The sequence below is a fragment of the Rhinocladiella mackenziei genome, assembly GCF_000835555.1.
Source record: "Rhinocladiella mackenziei CBS 650.93 unplaced genomic scaffold supercont1.9, whole genome shotgun sequence".
Lineage (NCBI taxonomy): Eukaryota > Fungi > Ascomycota > Eurotiomycetes > Chaetothyriales > Herpotrichiellaceae > Rhinocladiella > Rhinocladiella mackenziei.
Genome location: NW_013550596.1, coordinates 1,217,092 through 1,232,745, shown reverse-complemented (window position 1 = coordinate 1,232,745; position 15,654 = coordinate 1,217,092). Strand labels below are relative to the sequence as shown.

The 15,654-nt window shown below is 50.1% G+C and overlaps 5 protein-coding genes across 5 annotated transcripts; 3 read left to right on the top strand and 2 right to left on the bottom strand.

Moving 5' to 3' along the window:
- Positions 1-686: 686 nt before the first annotated feature.
- On the bottom strand, positions 687-1,184 carry Z518_10650 (uncharacterized protein; the record flags this gene model as incomplete). The annotated part of the gene is made up of 1 exon (XM_013412192.1): positions 687-1,184. One exon carries the CDS (start codon positions 1,182-1,184, stop codon positions 687-689), a length of 498 nt encoding a protein of 165 aa, XP_013267646.1.
- A 772-nt stretch (positions 1,185-1,956) lies between these two features.
- On the top strand, positions 1,957-3,855 carry Z518_10649 (uncharacterized protein; the record flags this gene model as incomplete). The annotated part of the gene is made up of 2 exons (XM_013412191.1): positions 1,957-2,045; positions 2,100-3,855. 2 exons carry the CDS (start codon positions 1,957-1,959, stop codon positions 3,853-3,855), a joined length of 1,845 nt encoding a protein of 614 aa, XP_013267645.1.
- A 593-nt stretch (positions 3,856-4,448) lies between these two features.
- Z518_10648 (uncharacterized protein) lies at positions 4,449-6,208 on the bottom strand (the record flags this gene model as incomplete). The annotated part of the gene is made up of 2 exons (XM_013412190.1): positions 4,449-5,933; positions 5,987-6,208. 2 exons carry the CDS (start codon positions 6,206-6,208, stop codon positions 4,449-4,451), a joined length of 1,707 nt encoding a protein of 568 aa, XP_013267644.1.
- Positions 6,209-6,562: 354 nt separating this feature from the next.
- On the top strand, positions 6,563-7,186 carry Z518_10647 (uncharacterized protein; the record flags this gene model as incomplete). Its single annotated transcript, XM_013412189.1, has 1 exon — positions 6,563-7,186. One exon carries the CDS (start codon positions 6,563-6,565, stop codon positions 7,184-7,186), a length of 624 nt encoding a protein of 207 aa, XP_013267643.1.
- Positions 7,187-8,480: 1,294 nt separating this feature from the next.
- On the top strand, positions 8,481-9,934 carry Z518_10646 (uncharacterized protein; the record flags this gene model as incomplete). Its single annotated transcript, XM_013412188.1, has 2 exons — positions 8,481-9,057; positions 9,132-9,934. The coding sequence occupies 2 exons, from the start codon at positions 8,481-8,483 to the stop codon at positions 9,932-9,934; spliced, it is 1,380 nt and encodes a 459-aa protein (XP_013267642.1).
- Positions 9,935-15,654: the final 5,720 nt, after the last annotated feature.

Sequence of the window (15,654 nt, the reverse complement as noted above, 5' to 3'; positions counted from 1 at the left end):
CGATCCATCAGACCCATCTCGGTATATAAAAGTAGTTAGGTTTGTCAGGTCCCTTTGATATATCTCGGTATTGACTAATGTATTTCCAGGCCGCGCCGGTATTTGTCGCGCCGCTGAGCAATGTATGAAGCTGAGTATCGGCGTTATCTGTCCATACAACAAACGCGCGGAGGAGGTCAAAATATTGAACCTCACACGTCCTCGGTACACCCTGGATACACTGGAAACGAGCAAGAGTCAGATCCGTGGTCTCTGTTGACTCCGTTGTTTGTGGTGTCTTTGTTGTTCTCTGTGGTCAACGATATTGCCGATACGTTCTTACAATCTACCACAACTCTGCTCTTGCAGAGATGGACAGGCAATTCGACAATACCATGAAGACAGCCCAGAGCACGAGAAGCTCCTGGAGCGCTAGAAGAGACCAAGGTCTCAGATGTCAAAGGAATGGACATTTCTAAACGGCTGAAATACCATGATCACAACATGGGGAAATTCGAAAAGAGGGAGGGAGAGGAGAGCTAGAAGCCTGCCATAGCAGAGTTTGCATGGCCTATCAATCGGATTTTTAACACTCTCAAAGATGGTATTGCCAGTTGCGTCGCATTCCTGACCGTGAGAAGTTTGATGACTTCATTAACCATCCAACCCAGCCCTAGCACCCTCATCACTTGTCCTTACCTATCCTTTTATTTTATTCTCCCATCTACAACCATCTCTCGCATTACCTGTATCGTCTTGTCCACAGCCATCTTCGCAATCTTCCACTCCTTCTCCTTTTTGGCTTCCAAAGCCGCCACGTCGCCCGCACACTCAGGGTGTAACCACTCAAAGGTATATGTCATGAACAATTCGCCCTCGCTGCCATGGCTGATGACATTCTGCACCTTGCTCCCGTCTTCTTGATGAAACTCGACTTTCATGGGTTCGAACGCGATACACGTCTCGCGAACACGTCGGTTTCCATCGCGAAAGACGACCTCGCGGACTGTGACGGGACGACCTTGTTCGTCGGTGGAGGTGGAGATGACGTCGGTGGAGATGAGGGCGCCGCCGACAAAATCCTGGCCAGCGGTGATTTTCTTCTCGAGCCCTTTCCAGATTTGTTCAATGGTGATCGCGGGAGTGGCCGAGGGCGGGTTGATGAGCGCAGTGTAGGCGATGTTGTTAGCTGGTGTCGGTGCCATTTTGAGGCAGTTGTGAGATCGTGGAGGTTCTGGATTGTAGTTATATGCGGGGGGGAAATGGTTATCAGTCAGCTTCTTCCGGTTTTCAATCTCTGTTTACGTAGGAAATTTGAGGTTCACAGCATTTCTGGGTAAGAATCGGGATGAGATGAAGCCGTGATGAGGCCGGACGTCGCCCCTGTTTGTCACCCCCTCAGCCCACATCCGACGAGCCCCTCGTGTCACCTTATGCTCAGAGCATACAACCTGGCCATGACCTCTCCGAGGAGGTACCTCAATTTCGAGCAAAGAGAATTAGTCGAGTATTAAAATTGCCGACACTATCTCGTCCAGAACATGGGCCTTGCAATTGCTCTTAAACTGACCTATCCGCTTCTTCAGATCAACACGCTGCTTTTTTCCAAACTTGAACATTTAACCATGGGATGGATCAGCAGTGGTCGCTTAGGCTCGGAGCTTATCCCGCCGTCGAATCTGATCGCTCAAAGTCCCCTGTTGCTGCCTAGAGAGGTGCCACCAAAGACTTGTCAGCATCCAAACTAGGAATGGAATCGACGTCTTGAAAATACGCCCTGACCAATCAGCGAAAAGAGGTTGCTCATGAGAGACCATTGAAACCAATTCGTATCCGGAATCATATACGACATCATACAGCGTTGATCAGGTACCGAGGACTTATACATATGGCATCCCCCCCCGGGGGCTTGATTTGCAGCAATTACGCTTGGACTGAAAATCTACTTTTGCCTCATATTCGGATTTGACAGCAACGATGTTGATCGAAGAACGGTCCTTGATAGAGAAGCCGAAGAGAACGCGAAAGACTCACAATAAAGTCAGAACCGGATGTCTGACCTGCAAGTACGTCAATAAACCTCAGGGACTCAAGGAAACAGTTCACTGAACATGAAATAGGATCCGGAGAAAGAAATGCGATGAAGAAAAACCCTTTTGCCGACGATGTACAAGCACAGGTCGTAAATGTGACGGCTATGCCAGTCCATCTCCACCACAAACATTGACATCAGAAGGTTCATCTCCCAGCATAGACGAACCTAGAACCAAACGTCAAAAGACCAACACAAGCGGCAAAGTTGCCATCCCTCCCATCACACCGACGAAGGGCAAATCCCTAGACGATGAAGAATACACCCAACTCATCCGCCCTCCTTCTCATGTCCTCTTCGACACCGACAATGATTTCTTCTGCTTCGACTTCTTCCGACTACGCACCGGACCCGAGTTCGCCGCATATTTCGACAGCTCCGTCTGGCGCTCCTATATTGTCCGAGCATGTTTTCAACATCCTACCGTCCTCGCCGCCGCCGCGGCGGTCGGCGCTGTCCACCGAAGATTCGAACTAGGCATCTCACGCGAAGCGTTCGAATACTGCGACCTCTCGGACAAACTATATCAAAAGGCACTCCGACGGCTGGCGAATGACATAGCTTCAGATCATCCCAATGCGGCCGAGATCAATATGGTGGTAATGAAACTGTTCAGCATCTTCGAGACATTCCAGGGCAATTATGACCTGGCACAGATGCACATGACATCTGGACTCAAATTGCTCCTGAGTCGAAAATCCCGCACGACATACAGAGACACGCAATATCGAACCGTGGACATCAATTACGAAACCTTGCGAAAACTCTTCTTAAAGCTCGAGATAGAATCTGTTCGAATGTTTGGTGGCCTGGCCAAAATCCTCAGCGACCCAGAAGAATCGGTACTGGATCTTTCACTCGACCCATTTTCGCGCGATTCTCCTCCTTCTCTTCCCGATCCGAATCCTTATGTGATCCCGCAGGCCTTTTCGTCTCTTTCACAGGCCCGTGACGTCTTATTTACGGAAGCAAAATGGATCTGGCACACCTGGACCCTTCTTGAACAAGGCCTACTCGCCGGATCGGGGTTTTCCCGGCACCACACGCACATTTCCCGCTTACTGCAATGGTCGATGGCCTATGCCGAGTACTCGAAAAGCGAAGATAGTCTGCGCAACCGTGGAGATCGCCGTCTAGCACATCTGTTAAAGGCATACCGTGAGGCGTCGTATCTTTTGCTTCTGACACAGATGGCCTTCCATTCCCCTGAGACGGGTGAGGTGATTGTCCCCCTGTGCGATCCCCCCGAGACATGTGACTGTCATAAGTCGTGCCGGACATACGCCGAGAGAAAAGAAGCGCTCAACGCCCATTTTGCCCGGCTTCTGGTGTTGAGCGAGAGTATTTTCAACCAGTCATCCTTCTTTGCGTACGAAGAACATTCCCTCAGTGTAGACAGCGGAATCGGACCGCCGCTGTACCTCGGTGCGGCGCAATGTCGTTCCACCAAGGTTCGGCACCAGGTGACTTCGCTTCTAGAGGAGAGCGAGATAAAGTCTCGTGTCTGGGATACGCTGGGCGTATATACGATTGCGGAGAAGATGTCGAGTGTTGAGGAACATGCCGTGGTGGGTTGTGGGGCGGTCGCGGAAGAGTTGAACCCCAAGTGGGTGGACATCACGTTCTTCCTAGATGAGAGGATGGTGTTGCTGAGGTATTGTACGGCCGATAAGGAGGGGCAGGGCGCGAAGATCAGGGGGACAGGTCTTGTCAGTGAGGATTATACCGGGAGTGGGAGTGGGGGGTTGATTTGGACGCAGGAGTGGATTACCTTTAAATCATGACTAGAGCACAAAATGTCGGAGCTTGAGGAATATTGATGGTTTGGGATATAATGAAAATATACGTTGTGGATGAAACATTGAATTGCAAGGTGTTCGGATGAGGTGAAGTTTGATAAAATTGATCCAGCCTGTCATCAGAGTGACTCCGTTCTTGTCATTGATGTAGCTTAGAGCGGCAGTGACTAGGTCCTCATGATAATCGTACCATCACGGGCCTGAGAGTTGACATTCAGACTGAGACGTGTGACCCAAAAGCAAAGGAGCCGGGCAGAGGCTCCAGGTCTCCATAGGTACACGTCTCGAATTGATTTCAATGTTCCTTTTGAAGGCACTATGAGGTGCCGGCGGCATATTTCAGGCCGAAAAGAGAGAGCCTCATTCATACCACTCTCATAATTGTGACCACGACCTTCACAGTCTTTGGTTATGCAGGATGAGTCTTCAACGGGCAGCGGAATCATAATAGCATGACCCAAGTTGCATCATCTTCAACAGGCTCCCACCCCGCATTGAGATACAAACTTTTGTGGATCAACCGTGGTAATGGGTAACCGGATTATCGGAGTCAACATTCAAAGGCCATTCCTAATCTCCTAGCTCGTGGCTGCCTGCTTGGTGGAAGCGATTCGTTTAATTTCTTTCAAAAGACCCACAAGCAACGGAACTCCAATGGGACCCAGCAGAGGCAGGTAGACAGCCACTTTGTGTTCGTCCGGGAAATAGACCTGGCCGACCATGGATTTGTCAAAGAAAGCCTTTTCGCTGTCCATGAAAGCAACTTTGGCGTGAGCGAGGGCCGAATCCCATCTACTCTCAAGAAAAGCATGACGAGAAGCGGTAAGGTTTCCTATTGTATCATCAACCAATTGGGCAACATTTCTTGGGATAGGGATGTTGCTCAGACGTTGTGCCAGTCTAGACAAAGAACCTAAACTTGATGCCGCCTTGAGATAGAGAGTGAGCGCGGACAAACGCTGGAAGGCATCCAAGCGAAGTTGGAGTGGCAAGGTTTGTGTTGAGCCGTCAGATCGAACACCCAGCAATGATAATAGTTGTGATGAAAACGTTTCAAATGGTTGTCGCAACAAGTCTTTACCGAGATGTGCGGGAATGGTCATGGCACCGGTACTCGGGTGTGGATATAAAGGTGGATTGAGGATCTGAATACCGCCCCATTGAGGGATCAGCCAGGATGTTCCGTCAATGCCCTCGATCAACAGTGGTATTTGATGTTGGGTTGGAACGTAGACGATGAAGTTGAGGGTAGGCCCATCTCCAATGGATGGCGCCAATGGCCACTCTGCCGCATTCACAAATGCTGTCAGATCCTTTTGCTCCAGAAAAGTCGCATCCTGTCCCTCTCGCGTCGCCGGTCGAATCGATGGAGAAAAGCTCGAATACAACTGGATCTGGGTAGTCACTTCGAATTTGGCGGTATTTGATAGAGCTTGTACAAGAGGTTGGATGTGATCCTCTAAAGCCTCTTGAACATCCCAGCTGGATGGGGCGCCACTCGCGGTGAAAAGGGAGAAGGTCAGGTGGAATTGAGGGGAAGACTTGTAGGCGCGATTGATCTGCCTCTCAATCCCGGTGACAAGATCATATGGTTGTGATCTCAGAAAGGCTTGTGCATTTTGGCTGTGACTGGCTAGAGACACAGCTTGTAGAGCTGATGCAATTTGCTCGTCCCTGAATATCTCATGGAGTGCCCCCGCGAGATGCTTCGAGGCACCGATCGACGGACCAGGCGGGATGCGGACAACGACCGTGGCAGACACCTCGTCCAAGTTGAATGTAAAGCTTTCGGTGGTTGGCTCGAGGGACACTTTTAATGCTGGATCTCCCAGACCAACACTGAAAGGATCTTCACCACAGCTTGTGCTTGCCCCCCCTTCGTTCTGTCCATCGTCTCTTGCACCGGACAGTCCCTTCACCAGATGTAGTCGTTGGTGCAGTGTTGGGTATTCATTAAGATCGTCGAGGGCTTGCTGGGTATCTCGCACTATTGCCTGCGCATCGGAGCAGGAATAATTCGGGGCTGATATCCAGACGTGCAACGGGATCGCTGTAGGAGTATTCTATCCCATCAAGTCAGCCCGCGAGCAGATTCCAAAAGTTATCGTCGACGGACCACTCCCTCGGCCCAATTGAGCATTTCCTGAAGCGGCAAATTGGCTCGATAGATTGTAGTGGTCTGCCACCATGTTGGAAGACCTAGGACCACTATTACAGCCCAGAAAGATAGGATGATCTTCGTTCTCAGGCTGATAGCTTCAGCCTTTTCAGGAGGAGGTTGTTTGGCGACCAGGGCTATGTTCGTCACGTTCGCGGCGTTCGTGGTCGACGTGTCCATTTCTGCGACCTTTTTCGAAGGGACGGAACGAATACTTTAGTCATGCATCCTGATGCGAGAGAAACACAGGTCCACAGCAAAAACCGTGAACGGGCCAACGCGGTCGATTTGACGTAGAAAAACGGTGGTTGAGATTCGGTCGGGTGAGACGCGAGTCAGAGTCTTGGCAATATAAAATGGAAATGACTCGGGCATGCTCTCCTCCGAGCTCATGAAAACTTTCATGTTGCTCTCTCAATCTTCAATCGCTCCAAACACGTTCATTTGATGTCACAATGATGCCCGTCAACAACTGATATCTCATAGACAAAGTTCTATTCTTTCGGGGGGAAGGAGCTAGTCCGTTGAGAAATGATGACCCACCGCTCAACTGCTCTCCTTAGTTGTCCGAATCGGCTTTTATTCAGCAACGGTTCCTCGTCGGTCTTTGTCAATGCAAAGCAAATAAACCAGACCAGGACGTTTCTCGACTCTTTACTCAGCTCAGCCCTAGGACCTTGCCCACTACGCTCGCTCTCGCATACCAAGCTGCTACCATATTCATCCGTGGTAATTTTCAAAACCGTGTCCGATGTCTCTGGCTATCCCACATTTCTCCCATTTACGATATCATCGAATGTCTCCTCAAGAGATTCAGCAGGGTATCCAACTCGCGCCAAGCTAAAAGTGGGATATGCAAAGTTCGGATTGGAGGAGGATTGGGACAGTATTGTCCAGTGCGATCCCAAACATGGAATTGTTGAAGCACGGAGTAGTGAGGAAAACAGTAACGGGCTTTTCGAAGTCTTGAACACGAAATGGCACATCGCGCCGTCCAAAGACCCTGGAGAGGACAAAACATCTGTCCAGTTGAACATCACCGTCAAATTCCGAAACCTACTCCACGATCAAATGTTTGCCCAGGTGGAAGAAAAGGTTGCGAGCACTATGATTTCAGCATTTGAGAAGAGAGTTGAAGAGCTGCACCAAGGAAAATGAACGGTCTTGGATTGTCGCGAGACTGAAATGCCTGGCCGTCTCTCCATCCGAAGGGCTTCGCGATGGATCACACACATCCTCACCGAGCTTTTGCCTGAGGAAGCCGAACAATCCGAGATCCAAAATTGTCAGGCCCGAGCCAATATGGCTAGACAATGGAAGGGGACTGTTTCGGGTGACGTTGATCATTCCGGCTTCCTGACCGCCTAGAGTGAGCAACAAGCCCTGCCAAATATATATATTCCTTCAACCCGCACCTGCTCAAATGATCAGACCAGAAATAGAAACACTTCACCGACGATGAGGTTAGCACAAGGCGCCGCTTGCATCGCCAAATTTTCACCAACCCACTGAGATCATCTTTAGAACTGTATATATAACCAAGTCGGTGCAAAAAGCGAAGCAGAACCTCGGTGTAGCTAGGATGTCCGGTCTCAACAAGGAAATAGTCCCAGGAGCAAGCATTTGTACTATACCATAATGTATATCTATTATCCGTCGCCAGGTCTCCGTGATATTGACGATGCTTCAGGAGTTGTTAACATATCACAACGGATCAATGCATACCCGAAGCACTGGATCATCAACGTCGGCGGCTCGAGCAGAGACAACTAAACGCCAGTCACAGAAACGAAGCAAGATGGAGCAGATTCGGTTGCAGACGAGACGCTCAAGCAATGGCGAAATCAACAAGCTTTTGTCTCGTTTAGTTAAAGGGATATCACCCCCCTTAACCACCACAGCAGATTTTGATGGCCATCACAACAATGCTGAAAGGCGAGAGGATAAAAGCCTCTGTGAAAAGCCGAGGGACCCCAGCCCGAACGGTGGTTGACAGCAAGTTTTATTCCAGAGCTTTTTAATCCGGCGGGTCACGCCAGCCTAGCGCTCACTAGAAGCCAGACATGTTCCACCAGTCACGTCGAGTATCGACCATTTATCACACTTCATGGGTGTCTCTTCACCAATCACTCCTCCTCAGGCCAACCTCGTCCACCGGTGCTGACTGGGCGATCAGCTCTACTAGCCGCCCGTCAACATGCAAGCCACGGAACATGGAAACAGCCCTCTTCTTCTCTTCTGGCAGTGGCCGATGCCGCTAGGAATTTTCGTGGGTGGGATGGACGGAGAATTGTCTCTCAATGTCCCCCTCACCCTCCGATTTCTGGCCATCTGGCGCGCCTTAAATTGGACGAGATAGAAACGCATCAATCCCTCCAACCTCACCACTTCGCAGTCTGCCCTTCCTGCGCGCTGTGTTGTTTCATATGTCGCTGAGCTCACCGTCAATGTCATGGCCTACTGGCATGACCGTCCTGCGACCGCGGCTGTCTACATTGTCATTTGCCTGCTGACTGTCCTCCTCCGCCCGACCTCTGCCCTTTCATCTGTCTCCGGATCGCCCTGCGAGTCCGTCTGCTCGGACGCCGGTAATCTCGAAGACGACATCGTCTGCCTCGACGCTGACTACCAGTCTCTCAGTAAAGGTCGAGCTTTTCAAAAATGTGTGGGGTGTCAATTGAACAGTACGGCCGTAGACACAGGCAAGAATGAGACAGATGTAGAATGGGGATTGTGTATGCAAGACCACATCTGCGAGGAAACAGGTGCTGATTACAGTCAAGTGGCCCTCCGCTTCACACTGGCAGGGTGCATGTTCGCCATTCCTGAACCACACATTTCCATCAGCAGTCCTTGTCAAGTCAGCTGCGCTCTGCTGAACGAGTCGATCGGATATCAAGTTACGACCGACTCATCGGATGCCGAGCCTGGAAATGATTACTGCACAGAGGCACCCTTTGACGATGACACCATCAACAAGTGCGCGTTCTGCTACAGTTTCATCCCGCAACAATTATACCTGGCAAACTGTGAGGATCCCAAATCCCAACCCTGCATTTTCCCCCGCCTCATTCGACTGACGCCATAGCGCACTCCTTCATAGTCTTACAAGCCCTACACATCTCCTGCCGCGACCCGCCCCAGCCAGGAGAACCATTCTTTCCAGACGCCGCCGCCATTTTCAACGAGACACTGATCGCCGGCCCTGCTCCCCCTTCCAACAGCACCTCCTCCGGTGGCGGCCTGCACGGCTGGCAATTAGGGATTGCGATCGCCCTACCCATCGTCGGCGGCATTTTACTGATTGGCGGCACATGCTGGGGCTGCTTCGTCTTCACACGACGGCGCCGACAAAAGATGGCGCAGACAGGTCGCATGTCGCGCGTCCACGACGCTCACGCCGATAGCATGTACAGCCCGATGTCCGCGAAAGCAGAAGCGTCTTGGAAAGCAGAGGCATGGGGCCAAGCAGAGCCGCCGCGCGAAATGCACGCTATCAGCCCGACGCTCTTGCACGCCGGACATGGTGGAAAGCATCCAAGTCCAGGCATCGCGCAGGGCAGATGGAGTCATCACACTGGAGGGGAGAATTCGGAGCAAAATACGCCGCTAAGAAGCAGTTTCCAGCGCGATGACGTTGGGCCGGGGACCGGACAGGTGCAAGACCCCAATTTGCATGAGCAGTACTTTGGTGTTGGAGGGGACGTGGATGTGGATATGGATGATACTGAGGGAGCAGATCACCGCGAGGATGGTCTCGTGGGACCCAGTGCGGTGGGCGCTGTCGGTGTTCCGCATGGATATGAACATGGATACGAGCATGGACAAGGATATTACACCACTAACGACCAAGATCCGCGTGGACAGCTCCGCGTGCACGATGATGAGAGGGGGGAATTCATTTGAGGTCAAAAGCCTAAAACCGAAATATGGATCCCGCTTTTCCTTGAGTTCGAGAGTCAAAGGCCTCCGAACTCCCCAAATAAAAAGAAACGAAACCGAAAGAAAGAAAAGATCAGCGATCAACGATGCGATGACATGACTATCGGACCGAGTGATTCCCTTTCGAAGGGTTGGGGCAGAAATGTTCGTTTATTTTTATTTTTTTTCCCTCGCGTAGTTTGTTAAAAAAAAAAAAAAAAACGACAAACCAGGATAGATCCGTGGCGGGGGGCAAGGTGACGTGATCAGGTTCGCCCATTACACCTGTTCTCTGATGCCAGTTTTCCTTGATCTGAGCGGACACGCCTCTTTGTGTATGTACTTGAAAGTCACTCATGATCGAGCACTGGCAAGCTAATGAGAATTTCAAAGATGATTGCTGTAATACCATACAATATATTCGTATCAGTATCATACCTTATTATACCATATGATTGTTCTCTGCCCCCCTCAGGGCGAGGCTAGCTTGCCCCTTTTGGAAACATTTCTATACGTATCTGCGCTCTATGTGACATTCAATTTCAAATTTTCTTCTCCCGGTAATTGGCAAAACAGCAATGAGGCTCCGAAGAAGACGATAGTTCTCTGTTTGTCCTGCCCGTATTGAATTTTTCTAGAGCAAAACGTCTGCAGGTGGAGGGGGTAGCTGTGCGAGGACCGTTCCATCCCGTGAAGACATGGTCTGATGAGATCAGCCCCTATTCCACGCCAAGTACCAACAGCCTCGTCGTGGCTGCTAACGAATTGCAAAAGAACACAAGCACAGCCATCTGCACCCCCTGCAAGGCTCCTCGTTCTTATCCGGTCTTCCGCCTTATCATACGCCATCTGTGAAAAAGCGAAAGAAAGAAAAGGCACCGTATCCTCTCTTGGCTTCGAGACTGATCGTCCTGCTCATCCCCGTGTTCTCTGTCACTGTCGGAACGAAATGGACAATGTTCCTTGATCTCCGTGAAAATCGATGCCATGTAGGTCTTAGAAAGGCAAAGGTGTTCCGATGGCTGAGGATACCGGACCATGTTTCCATTTGAATGAAGCTATGGGCTTTCCAAGGTTATGGGTGCCTTCTTTTTCCCACTCGCCGAGCTCATCTATAACGTGTCGTGGAAAACCCCTGGGGACGGCCATGGAGGCGTCACTCGTGTCCAACAAGTTAATCCAACCAAATAAGTGGATTGAGGAGATTGCCGAAAGAAACAATTCCGAACTTTTCACGGACCGGCCAGGATCCGGCTATGGCGGTGATTGATCGGTTTTGTTTGTCGCCGTTGCTCCACCTTCTTGGTAAAATTTAGTTTTTTCGAATTTGTGGACATCGATAAAGAGGAACGAAAGTATGGGTTGGAAGAAAAGAAGGCGGTGACCTTCAAGGGCTTGGACGTCACTAATGATACACAGCTCCGTCTGCAACGAAAGGGGGCTTTGAGGATTGCGGAAGACCGAATCAATGATGTGTTTTCCCTGGATGATAAATGAGGCAGGTTCCAGGTTCACCTGTAAAAGACGTTTTAACTCAAAATTTTGACGTCTTCCGAGATCATGTCCGTCACAGGCCTCGGTCCTGTCTGAATCAGAGCTTTGGTGGTAAGGAGGAAAGCAATGGAGGAATCGAGAGAGTATGTTCTCATCAGGTCATGAAGTCCTTCGTACCCGGTCGAGTCTCGTTCATGAAGGCTTCGAAAGCCTGGTAACTGAGCGCGACACCCTCACGCTGGATTCATGACTTTTCTTTGTTTTTGGAACGGTCTGACCGTTGTACACTTCATGTCTGGAAGATTTTGGTCAATGGCTGGGATTGACGGTGGTGACGAGTCACGCACTTTGCTTTTATCCTCAGAATTGCCTACTTCTTGCCCAGTTCCCTCGGAGAGAGTCTCGTTGGTGGTTGTGTCCACTCTTTCAAGGGTGGCTTAGGAACGACTACGTTCTGATTCCGCCGAATCTCTATCGATCGGAGATGTGTCAGCGAAAAAGCCCTGAGAGAAAATTTGATTGTGTTTACTAACAGAACATTCAGATGATCCGATTCGAAGAGAAGACGCCCCCTATTCAGGCACTTTTGGAAGCGGTCAGAGCAGAAGACGTGAATCAGTTAATTGAAGAGCACCGCGCTTGAGAAGGAACAAGGCACACGCTTGACGTACGCCAGGCGGGACCAGGAAAGAGCATCGCCACAAATTCAAGAGCTCATCAAAGGTTGGGTCTTGCCAGACTTGGACTGTCTATAGAGGAAGATTGACCACAAGCGCAGCCAAAGAAAGATTTCATCACCAGGATGTCAGCCAACCAGCATCCAAGGGAATCTCGAGATAAGCGAGGAATAGACGTACGCCATGGCCCACGTCCACAATGAGATGCTTGGGGGTCATCATTGAAGTTTCCCCTTGGGACAATTGCGTTGAAATGCAGCAGCGGCGGCAGCATCATCCCTCTCGTGGAACGTTTGTAGGGCGGTCACTTTTTCCTTGATCTACTTTGGCGCCTGAAACGGGGAGGCTATCGACAATCGAACAGATCGTCTTGGGAGGTGAAAGTTGGACGGGTGAGTGAGGCGGTCAGCCATGAAGATGGCGTCGCCTCACTCCTTCACGGCTCAGGATCCGAAGATCGAAACCAAGTTGTGACGGCGTCGTACTTCCTCATATCCAGTGCTTCTCTCATACAGGTGAATTGTTCGACGGACCTCCAGGTTCAGAATGCGGTCACACCTCCCAACGTCATCGGATAGAACCTCTGCTTTGCAAAACCATTAATCCCCATGTTTCATAGCGCCGGTGATGGAAGGCGGTGGACTCGGGCTCGATGCTTTGTTAGCATCCGAACTTGTGATGAATCCTGGTAGAGGTCTGGATCCCGATCGATCAAAGAGCTTTTGATTCAAGATTTCAGATTTTGAGATCCAAAGAAATGATCCTCGATCGCTTAACGTTTCAAAATGATCTTCGGCGTCGCTTCAAGTGTCCCAAGTCTTACTATCATAAATCAAATCGCGAGAAGTGTCGCTTCGGTTTCAGATTCAGGAGAGAATCCCACTAATCAATTCATGGATTTCGAGCCCTTTTTCCGATCATGATCATGGGTTCGAGCCGAAAGTCAGTGGATAGAAATTTGTCACCATACTCGGTACAGTAACCCAGCCGTGGTGTTGGACACAAGATCCGATACCAAGCAGCATGATCTGAAAAAGATTGTTTGGGCTGTAGGATTCGTTGGACCCTTTGGGGCCACCGCTTGAGGATCTACTCGCCTTGTTCTGAATGAAGCCATGAGACGCAGAGAACGTACATTGCATCACTTCCCGAACCGTGTTCGATGGTCTACTTAGTCCCAGGCTCCCAGGACCGTGAGTTTTCGTGCTTTTACGTGAAAAGATGTGTCTCCGGCCACCCAACCCGAATTTCTTGCAGGCAATCCCTGACAAATGGAATGGCTCGCGAAACATACCTTCCATCGGATGGTTTGAACGCATCATCGGGGGCCAGCCTCCTTCCAACCCTTCGCTTGATGCGAGAGCGGAACATTCGAAGCGCTCTAGACAATGATTGAGATCAAATCACATGCCTCTAATGGGAACACGCCACCGTAGTGCTGGGGCGTATTAGGTATCAATGCATAGATCGTCAGTAAAAGGAGAGGTTTTCACTCGACGATTGCCTCTTCAGGCCGCATTTCGGGCGCTGTTCTGAAATGGGCTTTGAGCCATCGCAGATTCAAGAGAGAAGCCGGGAGAATACATTTCTGGGGGCTTCGGGTCATGAACGCTGCCCTACAAGTCGGTTGGCGCAGAATAGTAAAATGTCCGTTTAACTATAGGTCGAGTTCCGGCCGCATGCTTTTTTTTTTTTTTTTTTTGGAGCTTGAAAAACCTATACAAGTCTAGGTGGGGAAGAAGTTGTGATAGACGGGCTCAGCAAGTTGCGTTCCCAGCCACCGGTTCTGCACCAAAAGCGTGGTTTTCCCTGTACGAATGTTCCTACTCCGTTCTTCTCGTATTGTCAGTCTCCCAATCTCACGCGGTGTTTCCTCCGCTCTTAGCTTGCGATGCCGCTCCAACACTTTCTGTTGTTTCTTGACTCCTCTCTCATAAAACGAAGTCTGGAGGATCGTGATGTCCATTGTATACATAGTACTCGACGTCGTCAGACCAATCCTTCTGGAATCGACCGAGGATGAGTCCGGATTATCGCTTGGTATTATAAGGAACTGGCTGATATGTGATAAGTCGACGGTGTAAAGTTGCCAGAAGGACCACAACGTTCTGGAAGTCTCTTGTCTCGATGTCTTTGGTAATTCCAATATGAGCACGCTCATTTCGTTCAGCATATGAACGTCGAATTCCAAATCGGCCGGGTCGATTTTCAGCCTGCCCCCGCGACCATTGCGAGCTCCCATTTGACATTGCTCGAGTGAGATTCTTTTGGTTTGATGATCTTCCCGCACCCTTCAAGCTGTTGCTCTTCCATCTTGAAGCAATTTCGAAGCTTCTTGCCAATCATGAGTCTCGTCTCGGATTTGTTTGATCTTGTTCAAGCCGTGGCCTAATCAATCTTAATATTGAGCTTCGATATAGCTGCTGAGGTCCATAATGGTCTGCATTGCATCATCCTCGCCATGTATTTTCTTAATTCTAGAATGTCGGTAATTGCCCATAGTTGTTATGTCTTCTTTGAGCTCTTCTTTGGCCTCGGTTCCTTGCTTGTTTTGGCCTCTCAATGTCCAAAAGTATTGATCTCTTTTTTTTTTTGGGCCTTTTCTCTTTCTTCCCCCCAACGTTGAAACGAAATTCCTCGTCGGCGGTGTTATGCTTCTGTTCGAGTGAATATCGTTTAGCTGACCCGAAAGGTCGGTAAAGTTGTTTGAAGAGTCAATGGCACTGGAGATCCTGTGTGGAGGTACCCCAGTTGGCGACTCCTTATCGGAGGAAGGTTTTGGAACGAGGGTCTTTCTGTCTGATCCTGGGCAAAAGTCAGGTTGTGCACCCGTCTCAAACCCTTCCAACTTGGGAACTTGAACCTGGTTCTGAGGCATGACTGGCAAACGGAGCTTTTGAATGGTCGATTTCTGAATTCTTTGGAAATGCAGGACCTGCGCAGGCACCATCTTGGGGCAAACTGAGACTCTCTTCGTCATTGTTGCATGTTCCAATTAGCTGAGAGCACTTTCCCAGCTTCAAACGATGCCGGGAGGCAAGTGACCGGAACTGGGCCATGGTGATGGCAAGATTGAGGAGGGGCAAGCTGAAACGTTGTGTGAGGTACTGAGTTGGAAAGTATTGTCCATGAAGTCGGCGCTATAAATGGTAGAGCACCTGTTCGTTAGTATATATAGCTGTAGAAATCTCTGCTCCCGGTCCTCGCATTTATGCCTCACAGCCTAAATGGAGGGACATCCAGAGGGACTCCATCATTGTTGGCCTCTAATGACGGAGTCCACATCCCTGGAAGTGATGGAAATGACAACAGCAGTTGTTTTCGGTTTTGCTTGAATCCATGGGGATAATAGCAGAGGCTGCCACGTTGGTCCCTTCCAGATTCCTGAGGCTTTCATCTGAAGGTTCGAGCGCGAAACTGCGATTTCTTCGATGCCCAGCAGGTTGGTGCGGTGTGCGATTGAGGCTGCATCCCCGACTAAGCATCTTTGCCTTACAATTGGCCTGGTCCATCGGCGTGAGGAACCCCCCCCCC